Below are 16,795 nucleotides of genomic sequence, written 5' to 3'. Positions count from 1 at the left end.
ATGTTCACAAAAGTAATTTCACAATTAATTCAGTGCAAAAAGCTTTTCACCATTTTTGAATGTCAAACTTGAATCAATATTTCCATTAGATCTCAAGCTACCATTAGGCTTCGCAAAAGGGAAAATAATGCAAGAGATTTATTTTTCAGAACAAAAACCTTACTAGGATAGTCTTTTCCATCTGGATAGTAGTATTCAGTGAATTCAATATGAATAGCTGACATTTCTGGTGGAAGATAAAGTGACTTTTTATTGCAAGAAATCAGAGTTTTAGGGGAAGAACGACATTGGTCTGCTGTAGAGACCTGCAAAAGACAAATGTTCAGTTTTTTCAATATGTAACTATTTTTGTTAGTCATTAAAAATGCTTGATTCCGCCAGTGGTACAAGGGATAGTGCTACTTCACAGATGGGATCTGCAACACACTGAGCACTGGCATGGTAACCCCACTGATGTAGAACCCCAATTGCACCCATCGCAGACAGCAATGCATACATGACTATCATGTAGTAGAGGCAGTCGGCATGCACTCATCTCCAAGGGAACACACAGAGGACAGAAGGGGCATGGTGATGGATGGAGTCAGGGCCTGGCACTATAGTCCCTGTGCATGTGTGTATGGGAAGCAGCAGGCGCATGCAGCAGACAAGGGGATATCCACACAGACAAGAATCAGGCAAGGACCTGTAGGGACCCAGCAGCTTCACCAAGAACACCATGGACCAAAATACAGGCAGGTCTGCCAGAGAAGGGGTTTGCCTGAAAGATGGTCAGCTCATGGTGTTCCCAGCTCAGCCAGTTGGAGAGGTGACTACAGACAAAATTCCCCTCTCTCTGCACTATTCTGGAGCCATGTGCACTGCAGCTTGTGTGCCATCTCTCCAGGGGCAGGCTTTGGATCACATGCTGCTCTGCAGGGTGCTCAGTACGCTAATGCAGGGTTCTTTGGGCTCAGTGACACCCTGAGATCCACATCGCAGCAGAATCAAGCCCTAGTAGAACAACATCTCTCCACTTGTGCTTTCAACAACATAAATGTTACACAAACTTTACATTAATTGCCTCCAAAGTAAATTATGCAACAATAGAAAAGTGTTACTTTTGGTACATAATTTATCTGGCTCTTCTGATCGCTTAAGATTTCTTTGAGTGTGGATTAATTTAAGAAATGTCTGCCAAACCAAAAACGCTTGCATCCAGTGCTTTTGTATGTCAGCTTCCTACCTTCAAAATAGCTGAAGTTCTGAATATACAATCCTGGTTGGTTTCTTTTTTATTAATTTTGCATAAGTATAGTTGGAAATTATACACAAGTAAAATTGTATAAACCTCTCTCACCCACTTAAAATATCTTAAATTTCATACGTCTGTATTAATACCTATAATCATTATAAATAATACGATGGCAAAATATAATTTCACAAATACAAAACTTAACTTTCACAAATACATCAACTTAAAATAAGTAGCTTCCTAGCTGTCCTACAAAAACTGTGAAGTAATAATAGAGAGAGGGCAAAAGGAGAGAGTAAAGCAACTGAAAAGAAGCAAATTAAATTTAAAACTTCTATCAAACTAAGAAACAAATATTTCATATAATAATTATGCCATTACTGAAGTGTATAAAAAAATTTCAAATCCAAATGTGAGATTCTGGTAGCAACCACCACTCTAACAGGGAGACTAGGGCAGGCACAGCACCAAAGGCCTGGGAAGGGGCAAGGTTAGGATGGCTGGAAGATGCACTGACGGCGCACACATCTCAGGCATCCTCTGCTGGCAGGGTTACTATGGGACTTCAGCTGAAATTTAAAGCTGCCTTTCCAAGCAGAGCACCGCCCCAATATCATTGCCATTGTCGCCTGGAGATAAGTACTCCTCTGGTGCAGCTGCCCCCTTGCTATGCCTGTGAGAGTGAATCTGGACCTGAGAGAGTAATTAAAACAACAGGAAATAACAAAAAGAATGAATGTCAAAAAGTCCATTAAAAAAATATCACTGGAAGTAAAATATTAATAATGATATGTTAAATCAGTTTAAACATGACACTGAAATAAATAAATTCAGCATATATTTAAACAGGGAATATGAACCCCTAAAAATGAGAAATCTAAAACTACATGCTAAACCAGTAAATCCCTGGAGTACTCCACATGACCAATGAAAGGGTAAGATTCTAAACTACAGCATCTACAGGTGATGTCATTATATGACAGCGATCCCTCACAGATCCAAAGTCTTACTCTCATTAAATCAATGACAAAAATTCCATTGATATTAATTTTTTAATATCAAACAAGAGCAAGCCATAAAAGTCTAGTCCAATAATCGATACAGTCAATGGAAAGAGTCCTATTGACATCAATGGACTTTGGATCAGGCCCATAAAAATTATGCTAATATGTCAGAGGTAAAGCAGTTAAGGGACAAAGCGACCCCAAATTCACCAACTAGGGGGAAAAAAACATACCTGGTATATATTGAAATCTGCAAGTCTAACAACAACAGGACTGGACATGAGTTTATCCTTTGGTTGTTGGGGAGATACAGAAGCAGCCCTAGAAGTTCCTTTAGGTATCTGTTGGTCCTTGCCTGTAGGAAATAAGAATGGCAAAGTCATTTAAAAGAACAACCTCATTTAGGATACACTGCTGCCTCCAGTGAATATTAAATGTAAGCAATAAAACTTGTGAATAGAGACGAAGTACCTGTTTGTATGTTTGGAGGAGAACCATGAGGTGGGGATTTAGTAGGAGAATCTATATTATGATCCTTCACAGCCTGCTTAAGCAATTCAACATTGCTTTTGAACTCATCTAATAATTCTTGGGCCCATCCACTTCTGGTTTTGGTGGCATCACTATAATGCATCCAGTGACTGCAGTTGTCTCCTATAAGAGAGAGACATATGTGGCCCAAAACTAATACAAAAATTTCCATTTGAAATATATTTCTAACGATTGAAAAAAATTTTTTTAACTTTTCAGATTTTCTTCAAAATGTAATCGCACTAAATCTTGTGACTATTCAGTAATGTAAATGGCAAGTAATAGCACTGACAAACTCCTCACAGACCTCAAGAATATAATTGCTCCCTGGCTTGAGCAGTTAGGCAATATTCAGGGCCTTGCTAGATTGTATCCATTAAGAGAAGAGATTGATAATATGAGTAAGGAATTTTTTTAGTGCCATCTACAAAGAATGTACTCAAAGTGTTGTTTCCTTGATCACAGTAGAAAGCAGTTTCCTTGATCACAATTTCCAGCTAAGTTCCCTCTAATCTGTGCGGCCGCCCAAAAGGCTATCAAGCGCCGCACACTTCAGGTGTCCTCGCCGCGCTGCTCCTGTCCTCTTCTCCTAGGAGCCTCCTGTGCGGGGCGGGGGAGGGGGTGTGTGAAGTCAGAGTGTCCCCCTCCGCTGTACCCCATCTCCACAGAGCGGCAGGGGGGACATGACAGGGCTCAGGATGTAGGGAGCTTGCTGGCAGCTGTTGCTGTGTCTGAACAAACAGGCTTCAGACTGCTGAGTGCCGATCTACTTAAAAAGGCAGCATACTTAAAGGGGCAGCGTGTGTCTCTCTCAGTGACACACACAAAAGAAGTGTGTCCCTCTCTCACTCACACACACACACACACACACACACACACACACACACACACACACACAGAGTCTTTCACACTCACCTCCCAACACATACTTGTATTATTGCTGTTGTTGTTACTTGATACTTCTTTCAAAGTATCTTGATTTAGTTTTTTGACTGGTTTATGCATTTCATAATTTTTATTGCTCTCTTTTATTTTTCTCTTACAAAATAATTGTTATTTCTCTCTTAATTTAATTCTTTGAGTAGTGAGTTCTACAATGCCTAACTGGTTGGAGTAATTATTCCTATGGTAACTTTTTAAAATACATATTATATCTAGGTTTTTTGTTTCTTCTGGTGGCACACATCTACACATTACCTCGATATGGTGCACATTCCACACATGGATGGAAAAAAATTAGAGGGAACACTGATTTCCAGCCTGCCTTTCCAGCAATTCCTGTGCCCCAAGGAGCACTGTCACTGCTCCCTCTCAGCGACATGTTCACAACTACTTCTCTTGTTGTCAGTTTACTCTCTCGTGGCTTCTTCTGGTCCTTTTCTACCACTGACACACAACTGCAACCAACCAATTGCCCCAACTTCTGGCTTAGCTTCTGCTCAGGCCTTGCCATATTGGTCAATGTCTTGGCTTCTACTGTTCCAGCTGTCACTACACAAAGGGGCATTTAATTCCTCTTTCATCTAGCCTGAACGAATGATACTTACTGTACCCATTTAACCAGGTCTGTGACTGATGGCAGCCATTAACACTTTCCAACACAACAATATCAATTCTTATCTAGCAACTTATATTAAAACAGAAATTTAGGGTAACTGTAGCTCAAACAGAATTTCTCAATTTCTTCTCCTCCAAGACAAACAATAGAAATACACTGCTTGCCCTGGTCATGTAAGAAGGTCCACTATATCAAATTGTAGCTAATCCCAAATTTAAAGGTATCTTTTGGCCAAAATTTAGTAATGGACACTAAAGAAAAAAATGATCTTTTAATGTTTAGATTTCTGGAAAAATCTATTAGCCAAAAATGATTGGCAACAAATCCTAGTCTGGAATTTACTACTAGCAATTCAAGCTTCAATTTTGGTGCCAGTCAATCAATTCTTCCATGACTTAATATGACGGCTGCATGGCAAGCTCATTGCATTTCCATAGTAGCGCACTAACAAAAGTAAGTGCACTAAAGAAATTCTGCGGAATCTCTGTACCACACTTGTAGAATCAAGTGCGGAATCAACAACAAAAAAAAGTTTGGGAACTGCTCGTCTAGTAGATTGTACCTTGCTCTCCCTTAAATTTCAAATTAATACATTCAAATCCTGAGGTCCTCTTTCTTCACATGAAATGGATTACAATGTTCCAACACAACTGTATTTATGTCCAAAGTATTTTGTTAACTAAAGAGTTATGCTTGAAATAGCTAGTGTATAAAATCTTGGTTCAGTTCTCAGTATTTTTATTCCACATGTAATGGATATGAATGTACTGAACTGACCTTAAAAGTATATATTCCAAATACTTGTATGTAGAAATATTATTGCCCACGTCTTTTGTACATTTGACTAATTTTTATCTTTAAAACCAAAATACAATTAATAAATATACTAATAAATATTAATTCACATACCTGCTTTGTGAAAAGGGTAGTAGTCCACAGTTAAATGGCTAAAGGAAATCTGCATAGCTCCTCCTGTAATACTTCTGTTTGATTCTGTAAAAGAAAGCAATATTTAGCAATGTAGATGCCTGACCTACATCAGTAAATTTTCACTTTTTCATTACAGTGAATCACCACGGTGAAAAGTATTGGATCAAAAAGTGAGGTATCACAAAAATAACTTTGCATTAGTGTATCCTGGCCTAAATGGCCAGGATGGGCTCCCAATGCCTAAGATAAGGCCTATAAATTTGTAGCTGGTAAATCTGGTGCTACTATCAAGGCAATACTTTTGAAAAATCCTGGTTCTTTAATTACTATTAATCTCTTCTATGTCCATTAAATATAAAGCAGCCTGCTATACAATAGAAAAAAATGACCATGTGGCTGTTTGAATGTACATTTGTATATAGTTTTATTCTGGTCATTTAAGAGAGACTATACAAACATTAATAGACTTCTCAATCTCTCTTCTAATTTACAATAAGTTTGAGGATATTAAAACAATTTTGGAAAAGGAAATTTTTGTTACCTTTTTCTTTAGAGTGAATATCATCACAAATATGCAGGTCCAAATGAGAAATTACTAAGTGATGAGAAGTTTCCTTAACATCAAAATCACTGAACAGTTTTACAATTGCATCATTTTGATCAGGTGCTGCTGAAGCCTGGTGTGCTTTCACTTGCTGAGGGGTTGGTACAGGGGTGGAACTCTGAAAAAATTAAGTCACATAACTTTAGAGAAACTTTTCCTTAGAGCATGAACTTCAAACATTTTAACACTGAAATGTAAAAACAATTCTAGGGGGAGATTTTCACAGGCACAAGTAGCAGTTAGGTTCCCAACTCCCTCTGAAAGTCAATGGGAGATAGATGCCCAACTGTTTTATGTGCCTTGGAAAATCTCACCCCTAATTACTGCACTTCCTGCAAGTACTCAACGCCGGCAACTTCATTTAATCAGCCTTCATAGTAACATCTTTTCATGTCTTTTTTCTTATCACGTCTACCACTTATCAGTGCTACTTATGCTTGAGAGCTTGCTCCCTTGAGCAAGTACATCTACTACTACTTGATTTTGCAGTCACATCTGATCGGCCAAATCTTACTCTGTTTGGGAAGGTCCCCCAACTCAGCAGGATTTCTGCTGTATGATGTTGAGAGAGGGTGATAAATGATTTATACAGTTGGTGTACAGAGAGTGTTCCCCAACTCATCCCTGTGCCAGCCTGCTACATTTCCGTGCAGTAAGGTTGCATGGAAGAGTGTGAAAGTGGATTTGTCAGTATGCAGATTCACTGGTCATTATTATTCACTGAGGGACACTCTGAGTACTTCAACCTCAGACCACAGTAGTGGTGTTAGGGAAGTATCTGTGCTTCTTCATGGACAGCAAAAGGAGGAAAAAAGATTCCAAAGCCCAGCTAGCCTGTCTTGCTATGTATTTTAGAGGATGTGGAGGTTTTCAGCATAATACGATATTCTATTTGTGACATCATTATCACTTCCACGGTAATAGATTATGATATCAAATATAGACTTATGATTTCACTCCAAGTTCAAACAAGAGAGGCTAGGTTGTTAGAGGAAAAGCTTGTATTAAAACATAATTTTTCAGTAACACTAAAGGGAAATACCAGTGTGTACCAGTACTTCTAAATTTTGTGTAAGTATCCTCCCTCTCGCTCAAAATTTGCTCTAGTGTGTAAGTCTCTCTTTAAACATATTTTGGAATTCAAAAGCAGAAAATGGTTCCCATTGTAAATGCAACACTATACACCACATTTAGTCAACTGTTGAAATAAATACAGATGTTTAAATATTCCATATATATGATTTAATAAATAGAATTTACTTCCTTGTCATGATACTCAGAATTGACCAATCTTACGATAACTTTTAGTATGATTTAAGATGCAAAATCTGACCCTCTTGATCAAAAATGAATAACCTAAGAGCTCTCCAAAATAAATTAAACCAACTAATTGTTTATTATGCTGTTTTAGAGTACCTGTATTTACTAAAAACTTTACTATGACAACCAATTAGCTTACCTGTGTGGGTTCAGAAGCCAAACTTTTTCTTTGTTCAGTTGATTTCTCTATTGCTTCACTAAGAGATTTGGCATATTGTACCATAGCTTTCAACTGGGAATCAGTTAAAACCCACAGCAAATCATCTAGTATTAGAACCAGTTTTGATGCCACTACATTGCAATCCTTTAACTGTTAAATAAATGAAAATGAATTTTAAAAATTTAAATGGGAATATTGCATTTGATGTAAGAAATGGGTATTTGAAAAGAAATAAGTTAAAATGCAAAGGACGTGGTACACAAGAAATGTGACACTTTTTCCATAAGATTACATTAATATTTCTTTTTAAGTGTGATTTGCCTACTAAGTAAAAATGACTGTAAAATAGTATTATGAAGTTCTATGTTTGTCTCTCAAGGATTTTCATATCAAATATGCTCAATTTACAAATAAAAAGATGCTGTTTTCTAAGTGCTAACCCTGCAAACTCAACCTAAACCCTGAGAAGTAAAGCTGAATTCTTTCCTCATTACACATCATCACAAATAAAGGCAATACAGGCCAAATTAGACCATTAGCTAAACCTATATAACCCCGTGGTCTTCACATTTTGCCTGCTCTATTTCTTGTCCATTGCATAGGTCTAACTACTGTAATCACAACTTGGTAAACTAGTCTATTTATGATGATGCTTCCTCAGAAAATAAAATGAAATATCTTAAATTTACAGAGTGCCACATTTTATGTAGTCCAAGTGCAGAATCTCTGTTGTGTGCTTATCTACACAAAGTGCTTTGTAAAAATAAATGTCAAATACAAAAACAAATGAAAGAATTTATAAATATATCACAGATTCACAAGTTTTCAAATTTACCCTTCTTTTAAGTGTAACCCTGATTTTTGATTGGTTAGTAATCAGTCGAACTGGAGCACTCATGATTTCATGCTGAGAACTCTGGATTGCATCCGCTTCTATTCTGATCATTTGCCAGTTGATCTCTTTAAAAGTTAACACCTAAAACAAAACAAAGCCTGTTAATTTAATATGCCAATTTATTTGCCATTAAGAATAAGAAAGTTTTATGGAGTTTTAGTAGCAGCAGAAAAGGCATGTTCCATTTGCATACTCCGACTAAAACTGTTGGTAATTAAAGCTCTGACCCTTCAACTGACTCTGCACCGGTACTCCCTTGCACCCACCAACACAGTCACTTCTAAGATCAGGGATTTTTTTATATTTTTCATAGTGAATTTAATTATAAAGTCTGTTAATTCACTTCGATTGCATTTAGTTTTTTTTTAAAGGTCTTATGCTGGTTTCTTCTGTGGACTGGACTCCTCAAATAGCCTCAAAATGTTCAATTCTAGTGCTGTTGGTTAGTTCGGGGAAGCGGAGAGGTTTGATGGCAGACTTTTTTTTAATTAAAGAGAATTACTACAAACATTATGGATCCCACTGAGCGTATAACTCTGAGTTGATGAGGGATACAACAGGCAAGGAGTCAGCTGAAGATGCAGAAAACTAATCCTACCTTCTTTAAGACCACATAGAGCAAATGGAATAGACAGGCATTTTCATTGCTTAAATACAAGTAATTTTGTTCAGCAAAATTCCCCATAAGCATAAGGGATTTAAATGTAAAAGTGCTGTTGTCATACTGAGAGACTTAGGAATGACACATTCAAAACCTATTCAGGGTTATGAACCTCTTAATCCTAGACTAAAAATTAGGTAGTCTACAAGCTAGGATTATAAAATAGTGTACATGTGTATATACACAACAAAAGCCATGTACTAAAGAATTCCTCAGCTCAACATACATTTTAAGCAAATAACGTGGATTTCAAAAATCCACAGTTATAGATACAAACTCTCATTAACAGGTCATTAATTTACATATAAGCTACAAGAGGTACACTGGATTAAGAGTAAAAAGGGGGAGTTAAGATTTGTCTGGATGACTAATTTTGATCTTCTCAGATAACATTTGTTGGGTTTTTAAGATCATTACTATGTTCACTTTGGGTTTCTGCCCTTACGTAAATGATAGACATCAGTCACTTTAACTCTGGCTGAAAGTTTTTTGGCTGGGAGTAACCAATTCTAAATAAAACAATAAGGTCAAAGTTCAAAATATGAAGTCCACCTGACTTATAACCAAACATATGTTAGAGAAAATCATTTTTCAATATAAACGTGCTACTCTTAGTCTAACTTTGAGCTCAATTGCACATTATTATTTTGGGTACTGGGCAGAAAACAAAAGAAGGGTATCCATTAATCTAGTACTTTTATAATTTTTAAAAATTAAAATACCTTGCTACTTGCACTAGCAATTAGGATATATTGGAATGGTTTAATTTGACTATTAAGAGTACAGTATACTAGTAAATTCCAACAAAGAAATAACTTGGTTAGAAATGAGTTAAGGTTGCTTAAGGAGAACATTCACCCACGCAAATCCTTAAAAGCAAGGAAATGTCCAAGTAAGAGATCTTTCTTTAGTACACCCCCACATCTCATATTCACTACCTTCACTGACAGATTCCACTCTTCTATAAACAACCCTCCAGGCTGCTCTAGTTTACAATTGTTGCCCACAGCCCTGGGGGCAACTGGGAACAGCTGAAACTAGCTGGAGTGCACAAGTCCTCCAGCCACACCCAGGGCACATTCCTTTGATTGTTTAAAATCATAAAGTCACAATTTAATTACCTTCCTTACTATAAAGTTGACAAAAGCAAATAGCAAAAAGTATTCTTTACCTCTCCATGCTGAGATTCTTGTATTCGAGTAAATCTTAGATCACCATGTTCCCAGGTTGCATTTACACTATATATTCTCAACTGGGAAAGTTCAAATGAAGCATTAAAAGCTTTCGCTCCAATCCGGATTATAATGGAGTTCACAGAAACAGAAATTCCTTCTACCACTTTTTCAGCAAAGCCATATTCACTGGAAAGTGAAATGCCAAGATTTAAATTACAGATCTAATGTTAGTGCATAAAGTGATACTTATTAAGCAATAAGACATGAAACACACCATACAATACAAACTTGTAGTACACCCCATCCCATTCATAAATTTTCATTAAATATATTTAACTGAAAAATTTGTAATAAAGTATAATCTCTATTGTATGTTCCTAATTTAAAATTAACGACTAAACAATTTTTCATGCAGTTGAACTTCAATCAAGCGTAACACATGCAAGTTTCCATTTTAAATGTTACAGTAGTCTTCAGCATTATTCACCAACCTAGCATCTACTTATGTATATTTAAGGAAAAATTAATGTCAAATGAATTAACATTATTAATAACACCACAATAGCATATTAGCCTTGCTAATATTTATCTGTACAACAAAGCTTATTAAAGCTATAATTACTTTTAAATATTATGCTTTTTTGTGTGAGGTGAGGATGGGAAGGTATAATATAGGCAAACTGTGCTTTAAAAAAATAAAATAAAATAAAAAGATATCCAAAAATGGTTAAGTGCATATACTCAAGCAGCTGAATTTCAAGATTAAAGGGACATTTTGGTTAAAACTTGTTTTTAAAGGAAATTTTCTTATTTGTGTTATGAATAATGCCTTGCATTACTAAAAGTTAAAGAATTTTAAAAATCCAATTTACTTTTCACCATTTTTCCTTTTAAATACAAAAGCTTTCAGTCAGCTTAGACAGTTAAAGTAGTTTGCAGCCTTTTATTCTTTTACCGTGCTCTAAATAGTAAATAGAACCTATAAGGGTTATTAATGTAGGTCCCAGCCCTGCAACCAGACTGATGCAGGCAAATCCTGTGTCAAGGTGAGCCAGCTCTCTAAGGATATGTCTAATGCTTCTGGGAGCGAGCCTCCCAACCCAGGTCCACAGACTTGTGTTAGCACCCTAAGGTGAGTTCCGTTCAAACAAGTCTGCCAACCCAGGCTGGGAGGCCCACTCTTAGGTGCAGTGTAGCCATACCCTAAAGGGGTTGACATAAACAGATCCAATTAAATGACTGGGACCACAATTATACCTATATATACAGTAAAAGCTTTGTTATCCAGCATGTTGGGAGAATGGGGGGTGCCAGTAAGTAAAACATTCTGGTTAACTAAGAGGGATGGAGTCGGGTGTGGGAGGGGGCTCAGGGCTGGGGTAAGGGAGGGGGTGTGGGCTCTGGGAGGGAGTTTGGGTGTAGGAGGGGGCTCAGAGTGCCAGATCCGTGCAGTGGTCATGTGGGGCAGCTCCCCACAAGTGGCGACATGTCCCTGCTGCTCCTAGGTGGAGCTGCAGCTAGGAGGCTCTGCATCCTGCCTCCGCCCCTGCAGCTCTCATTGCCCGCAGTTCCCAACCAATGGGAGCTGTGGAGCTTGCCACTTGGGTCATCAAAAGCCATTGCAATAGCTTGAATGAAGCCACAAATTGTCCCTGGAGTGGAGATGTCCGAGCCAGGGCCTCCCCAGTAAGAAAGCTGATAACCCCACTCAGTCATGGTCAGTAGTGTAGGACTACGGGCATAGCAGAAATAGGAACTGACACTGATTTAGGAACCCACAAAATTTGTTGCAATCATCTTTAAACTTGTCATGCAGGGGAACGGTCATGTGGGGAGCAGAGGTAAGAGCTGAAGGCTCCAAGGCTTGAGCTTGCAGGACTGCATTCTATGCCTGTAGGGCAGCAACTTGGGCTTGCAATGTCTATAGGGCTCCCACTATCTCCACCATAGAGATATTGACTTTTGAAGAATCCACACACATTGTATAAGACAGGGGTGGGCAAACTACGGCCTGGGGGCCACATACGGCCCTTCAGACATTTTAATCCGGCCCTTAAGATCCTGCCGGGGCGCAAGCTTGCCCCACTCTGGCTCTCCAGTTGGGGAGCGGGGTCGGGGGCTTGCCCCGCTCTGCACATACTGTGGCTCCGTGCAGCTCCCAGAAGTAGTGGCATGTCCCCGCTCCAGCTCCTACATGTAGGAGCAGCCAAGGGGCTCGGCACACTGCCCCCGCCCCAAGCGTGGCCCTGGCAGCTCCCATTGGCTGGGAACCACGGCCAATGGGAGTTACAGGGGTGGCACCTGCGGACGGGGCAGAGTGCAGAGCTGCCTAGCTGCGCTTCCACGTAGGAGCTGGAGGGGAGACATGCCGCTGCTTCTGGGAGCTGCTTGAGGTAAGCACCACCTGGAGCCTGCACCCCAACCCCCATCCCACGCCCCAACCCCCTGCCCCAGCCCTGACCCCCCTCCTGCCCTCCAAACCCCTTCGTCCCAGCCTGGAGCACCCTCTTGCACCCCAAACCCTTATACCCAGCCCCACCCCAGAGCCTGCACCCCAAGCCACAGCCCTCATCCCCCCCCACACCCCAACCCCCTGCCCCAGCTCAGACCCCCACCGACACATTGAACTCCTCATTTCTGCACCCACCTCAAAGCCTACACCCCCAGCCGAAGCCCTCACCCCTCCTGCACCCCAACCCCCAATTTCATGAGCATTCATGGCCAGCCATACAATTTCCATACCCACATGTGGCCCTCAGGCCAAAAAGTTTGCCCACCCCTGGTATAAACTCTAGTTCTCTTATTGTATGTGTTGGGGCTGCGCAAACCGTCAGTAACCAGGACATGGGTGGTCATGCCTAGTGGTTAGAGCAGGCATTGGGCCAAGTGGTTCCCGCAGGCATCGGTAGCCAGGAATCATAGTCCAGGGTCAGAGCTGGAGTTAGCAGCTCAGGATCAGAAGCAGAGTCAGACCTGTAGTCACAGGTCAGGATTGGAGCCGAAGATCAGTACCAGGTTACCTGGAATGAGGCAGGGCTGGGTCCAAGGCAGGATCAGCACTGTGAACAAGGCAGGAGCAGGAACTATCTCAGCCATGGGCGAATGCTTTGAGCAGCTGCTGAACTGCGGTTGCTGTTGGACTTAAGAGCTGGTCTGCTGACTCTTCCAACCAATCAGGTAGTGTAGCCAGTTAGGCAGCCTACTATAGCCCAGCAGCTTTCATTAGGTTGCCCAAAGACTGACTCTGCTACAGACCCTGATTCCTGACAGTGATATTCTATTTACTGAGCAAATGGGAAGCAGATAGGATGTCCCAAAACAGAGATGTTTCCCTCTTTGGCGTCACATGAATTTGCTAAGATACAAAACTATGGCTTCCACATTTTCATATATGAAGGACTATTTTATCTTTCCCAGATTCTTCCTAATTATGAAATGTTAAGGCTAGTGGGATACAGGAGGTCAGAGTAGATGATCATTGTGACACTGCACCCCATATTCTTCACAGTGATGTTATTATATGATATGATTATGGCATAATTATTATGCATTTTGTACAAGATAGGTTATCTGAGATGTCATTGGAAAAGTTATGATTTGCTGAATATGATTATCCTATTTGTATGCATGTATAATTTTTGTATCTAAAGTTAGGAATATTGACTATGTAACTGTATTTCAAATATGCTTATTCTGGGTGACACCCACAACTAGCCTTTCTGGTACAACAATGAAGAAGCCAGACAGTGCTGATGGGCCAACAGCAAAGAGAATGGATCCTCGGGGAACTTAACCTTCCTGTAAACATCCCAGACAACCTGTAAGTAATGGCTGCTATGACTCTGCAAGTTATGCCAGTGCATGTGACCAGCCACATGTCTGTGAACTCCATCTTGGGATGTCAGTGTTTTTCCACAAACTGAGTTTGGGACAAAGGGTTCCTGCTATACGCTAAAGCTATATAAGGCAAGGAGTGACATCACCTGTTGTTCTTCATTCCCCCACAACAGAACACCTAAGAGAAGCTCCTAAGTAAAAAGACTGAACTGGGGGAAGTGCTGGACCCAGCTAAAGGAATTTCTAGCCTGTGTATGAAAAACCTGGGGATTCCAAGCTGCAAAGCAAGAGCAGCTTGTACCTTGAGAATCTGCCAGACTGCTTGTATCATCAGCAAGGGTGAGAATTTGCTAATTCTTATCCTATCTTTTTAGTATCTTAAGCTTAGTTTGCATTTTTGTTTATTTACTAGGTAATCTGCTTTGATCTCTTTGCTATCACTTATAATCACTTAAAATTTATCTTTTGTAATTAATAAACTTATTTTATGCTTTCCAAACTTACTGGTTTAGATTAGTGAAGTGCGTGGGAATCTTAGCTCAAGGGGCTGTTGCATTTCGTCTCCACACTGAGGGAGGAATGAACTCTCGGAGTTTACGCTGTACAGTTCCCTGTGCCGAGCAAGACGGTATAATTTTGGGCTTATACTCCAGAAAGGGGTGCACGCCTGGGAAGCTGGTGATTATCTTGACTGTAACCTCTCTGTTGTTGGTTCAGGCAGTGGCTGGTCAGAAAGCCTGAATGTAACTGCAGCTGGGTGTGTCCCTGCCCGTGTGAATGCTGGTGGAAGTGTAGGACCGGGAGCGGGTCTGCAGCTTGTCACAGCAGCACAGTGTGAGAGGGAGCCCAGGCTGGTGGATCAGAGGGCTCAGCAGTACCCCAGTTCCAGGTGGCACCCCAGGGGGAAACCATCACAACCATAATGGTTCCTTCTGGCCTTAAAATCTATGGATCTGTGACTCTGAGTAATTGGACTCACGTTGGAGTAAATTAATATTCTGTTGCTCTCAAAATGTACGGCTCTTTTCCTGGCAGTTGCAATGGTTCTGTCACAGATGTGGAAGAGTCCCAATTAAGTTCCTGCCCTTCACATCCGTTATTGTTTGCATGGATTGAATCTTCAGTGTCAAAATCAAATAGGCTGGGTTCACAGACGGTTATTCAATTTTTCTTTATTTGAATGTACTCACAGGATCTAACTAGTTCTAGCTTTTAACTGATTTTCTAACACTTTCATCTGGTTGACCCTTTTCAAATTATGTTCAGCAGTCAGAACATTTTCAGATTAGACCCTGTACTACACCCTTGTGTAGTCAAGACATTTTCTGCTTAATATAACTGCCTATGCAGCTTAGACACCACAAATATTATCGTCCCTATTTTACCTTGTTATGGTGCCATATTAACATGAAGACTCAAGGAATACTTCCATGAGCTCTACTACAGTCTCCTCTTTCAGGCAGATTTAGAAATTATGAGACCACAAGTCTGGGGCTCCCTGTCCCAACAATTATCTGATATTTTAGTCAGACTGGGTTATACGTCAAATCTCTTAGGTCAGATTCAGCTGATGTAGTCACTGAAGAAAACTGAACTATGAACATTCACACCATCTGAGAATCTGGTCTTTAATGCTGTCTATTAGACAAAAGTTAGTATTTTGAAAGCAGTATATCCGTTTTCTGAATAATTAAAGCTATTTTGCCTTGGGCCTATCCAAAAGTATGTTCTTCTTATGGTATTTGGGATTTATTCCTCCACCCTAAAATGCATTATGTGGATTAAACAATCCTATGAACTAGAAAATGCAATATATATTTAGGGTAAATTTTCAAGCTTGGGTGCCTAACATTATACATCTAAACCTATATTAAATCACCTAAATAAGTGGCCTAATTTTAGGCGTGCTGAGCAAGCAGGCCCTGACCCTATATTTTTAAAGGTTGTTATACTTTACCTTTAGACTAATGGATCTAACCTGCTTTCGGATGCACATAAATCCTCCAACCTGAGCTGCTTCATGAGAACAGATCCGATAATTTTAAATATTTTGTATCAAGTGCATGTCAATATTTAAAAACTACAACTGACCTCTGTCCTGATGCAGTCGCTATAGGTGATGGTCCATTAGGGGCACGTGGTTCTTCACAAGTACTCATTTCCATTATTACTTTATCCAGGGACTTGAAAAATACATGAAGAAATTTGGTACAAATTTCAATTTACTGCACTAGATTTTGAGATATCTAAGTTATCTATTAATTAAAAAGAAGTAAGAACATTAAGTAAAAATCTTTCATAAATATTCTCTGACAATAGCATTTTATTAGAAAACCTTAAATAGAATACATAACCATTTACATTTTTGGACATTTGGTTATACAGTGCTTATATCAGATATCATTTTTTTCAACTCTCCTAGATTTTCACAGTCATATATAAACTTTGTATACTTCTTGACTTCTAGTCAAGGAAATATTCTATTCATCACACTGTAGTATATTTCTCAAAGGCTGAATTCTGAATGAGTATAAAATGAGGAAGAATTTGATTTTCTCTATACAGTAGTCTTTCAGTGTGAAGGTTCACATAATATTAGCTTTTATGCCCTTTGAATTTTCTCTATTGTGTGTTTTTCTTTTCAGACATTTTTACTGGAAAGTGTTTGAAACTGGTCTTTTGTTGAAATGCATCAGTGGCCGCTAGACATTTTGTTGATATCTTTAAAACATTTTGTATCTTCAAGAAAATTTACAGAGGTGAATCTTCAATAGATTTGCTATAATGTGTAGTTTTTGAGAAAAAAATATTTAAGATTAACAGTCATATTTGCCATTATTTTTCATTATTGAGGCTGGACTTCTCAAAAAGGAGACTAAAGGTATG

At 39.3% G+C, this 16,795-nt stretch overlaps 1 protein-coding gene across 5 annotated transcripts in view; it reads right to left on the bottom strand.

Annotated features, from left to right (window-relative positions):
• The window catches only part of BLTP3B (bridge-like lipid transfer protein family member 3B), a 79,889-nt gene that overhangs the window by 24,697 nt on the left and 38,397 nt on the right, over positions 1–16,795 (bottom strand). For 4 of the 5 annotated variants that reach the window (XM_077831772.1, XM_077831794.1, XM_077831802.1 and 1 more), the window contains 9 exons: positions 16,001–16,092; positions 10,069–10,258; positions 8,177–8,317; positions 7,321–7,491; positions 5,799–5,979; positions 5,237–5,320; positions 2,710–2,892; positions 2,472–2,593; positions 164–305 (listed from right to left, as the gene is read on the bottom strand). In XM_077831772.1, the coding sequence (XP_077687898.1) occupies positions 164–305; positions 2,472–2,593; positions 2,710–2,892; positions 5,237–5,320; positions 5,799–5,979; positions 7,321–7,491; positions 8,177–8,317; positions 10,069–10,258; positions 16,001–16,092 (1,306 nt within the window). Of the gene's footprint in view, positions 1–163; positions 306–2,471; positions 2,594–2,709; positions 2,893–5,236; positions 5,321–5,798; positions 5,980–7,320; positions 7,492–8,176; positions 8,318–10,068; positions 10,259–16,000; positions 16,165–16,795 lie in introns of all 5 variants that reach the window. The other variant, XM_077831785.1, reaches the window with a different exon arrangement.

The sequence above is a fragment of the Eretmochelys imbricata genome, chromosome 1, assembly GCF_965152235.1.
Source record: "Eretmochelys imbricata isolate rEreImb1 chromosome 1, rEreImb1.hap1, whole genome shotgun sequence".
NCBI classification, from domain to species: Eukaryota; Metazoa; Chordata; order Testudines; family Cheloniidae; genus Eretmochelys; species Eretmochelys imbricata.
Note: the sequence above shows the minus strand (reverse complement) of the source record. Positions and strands in the feature narration are given on the sequence as shown.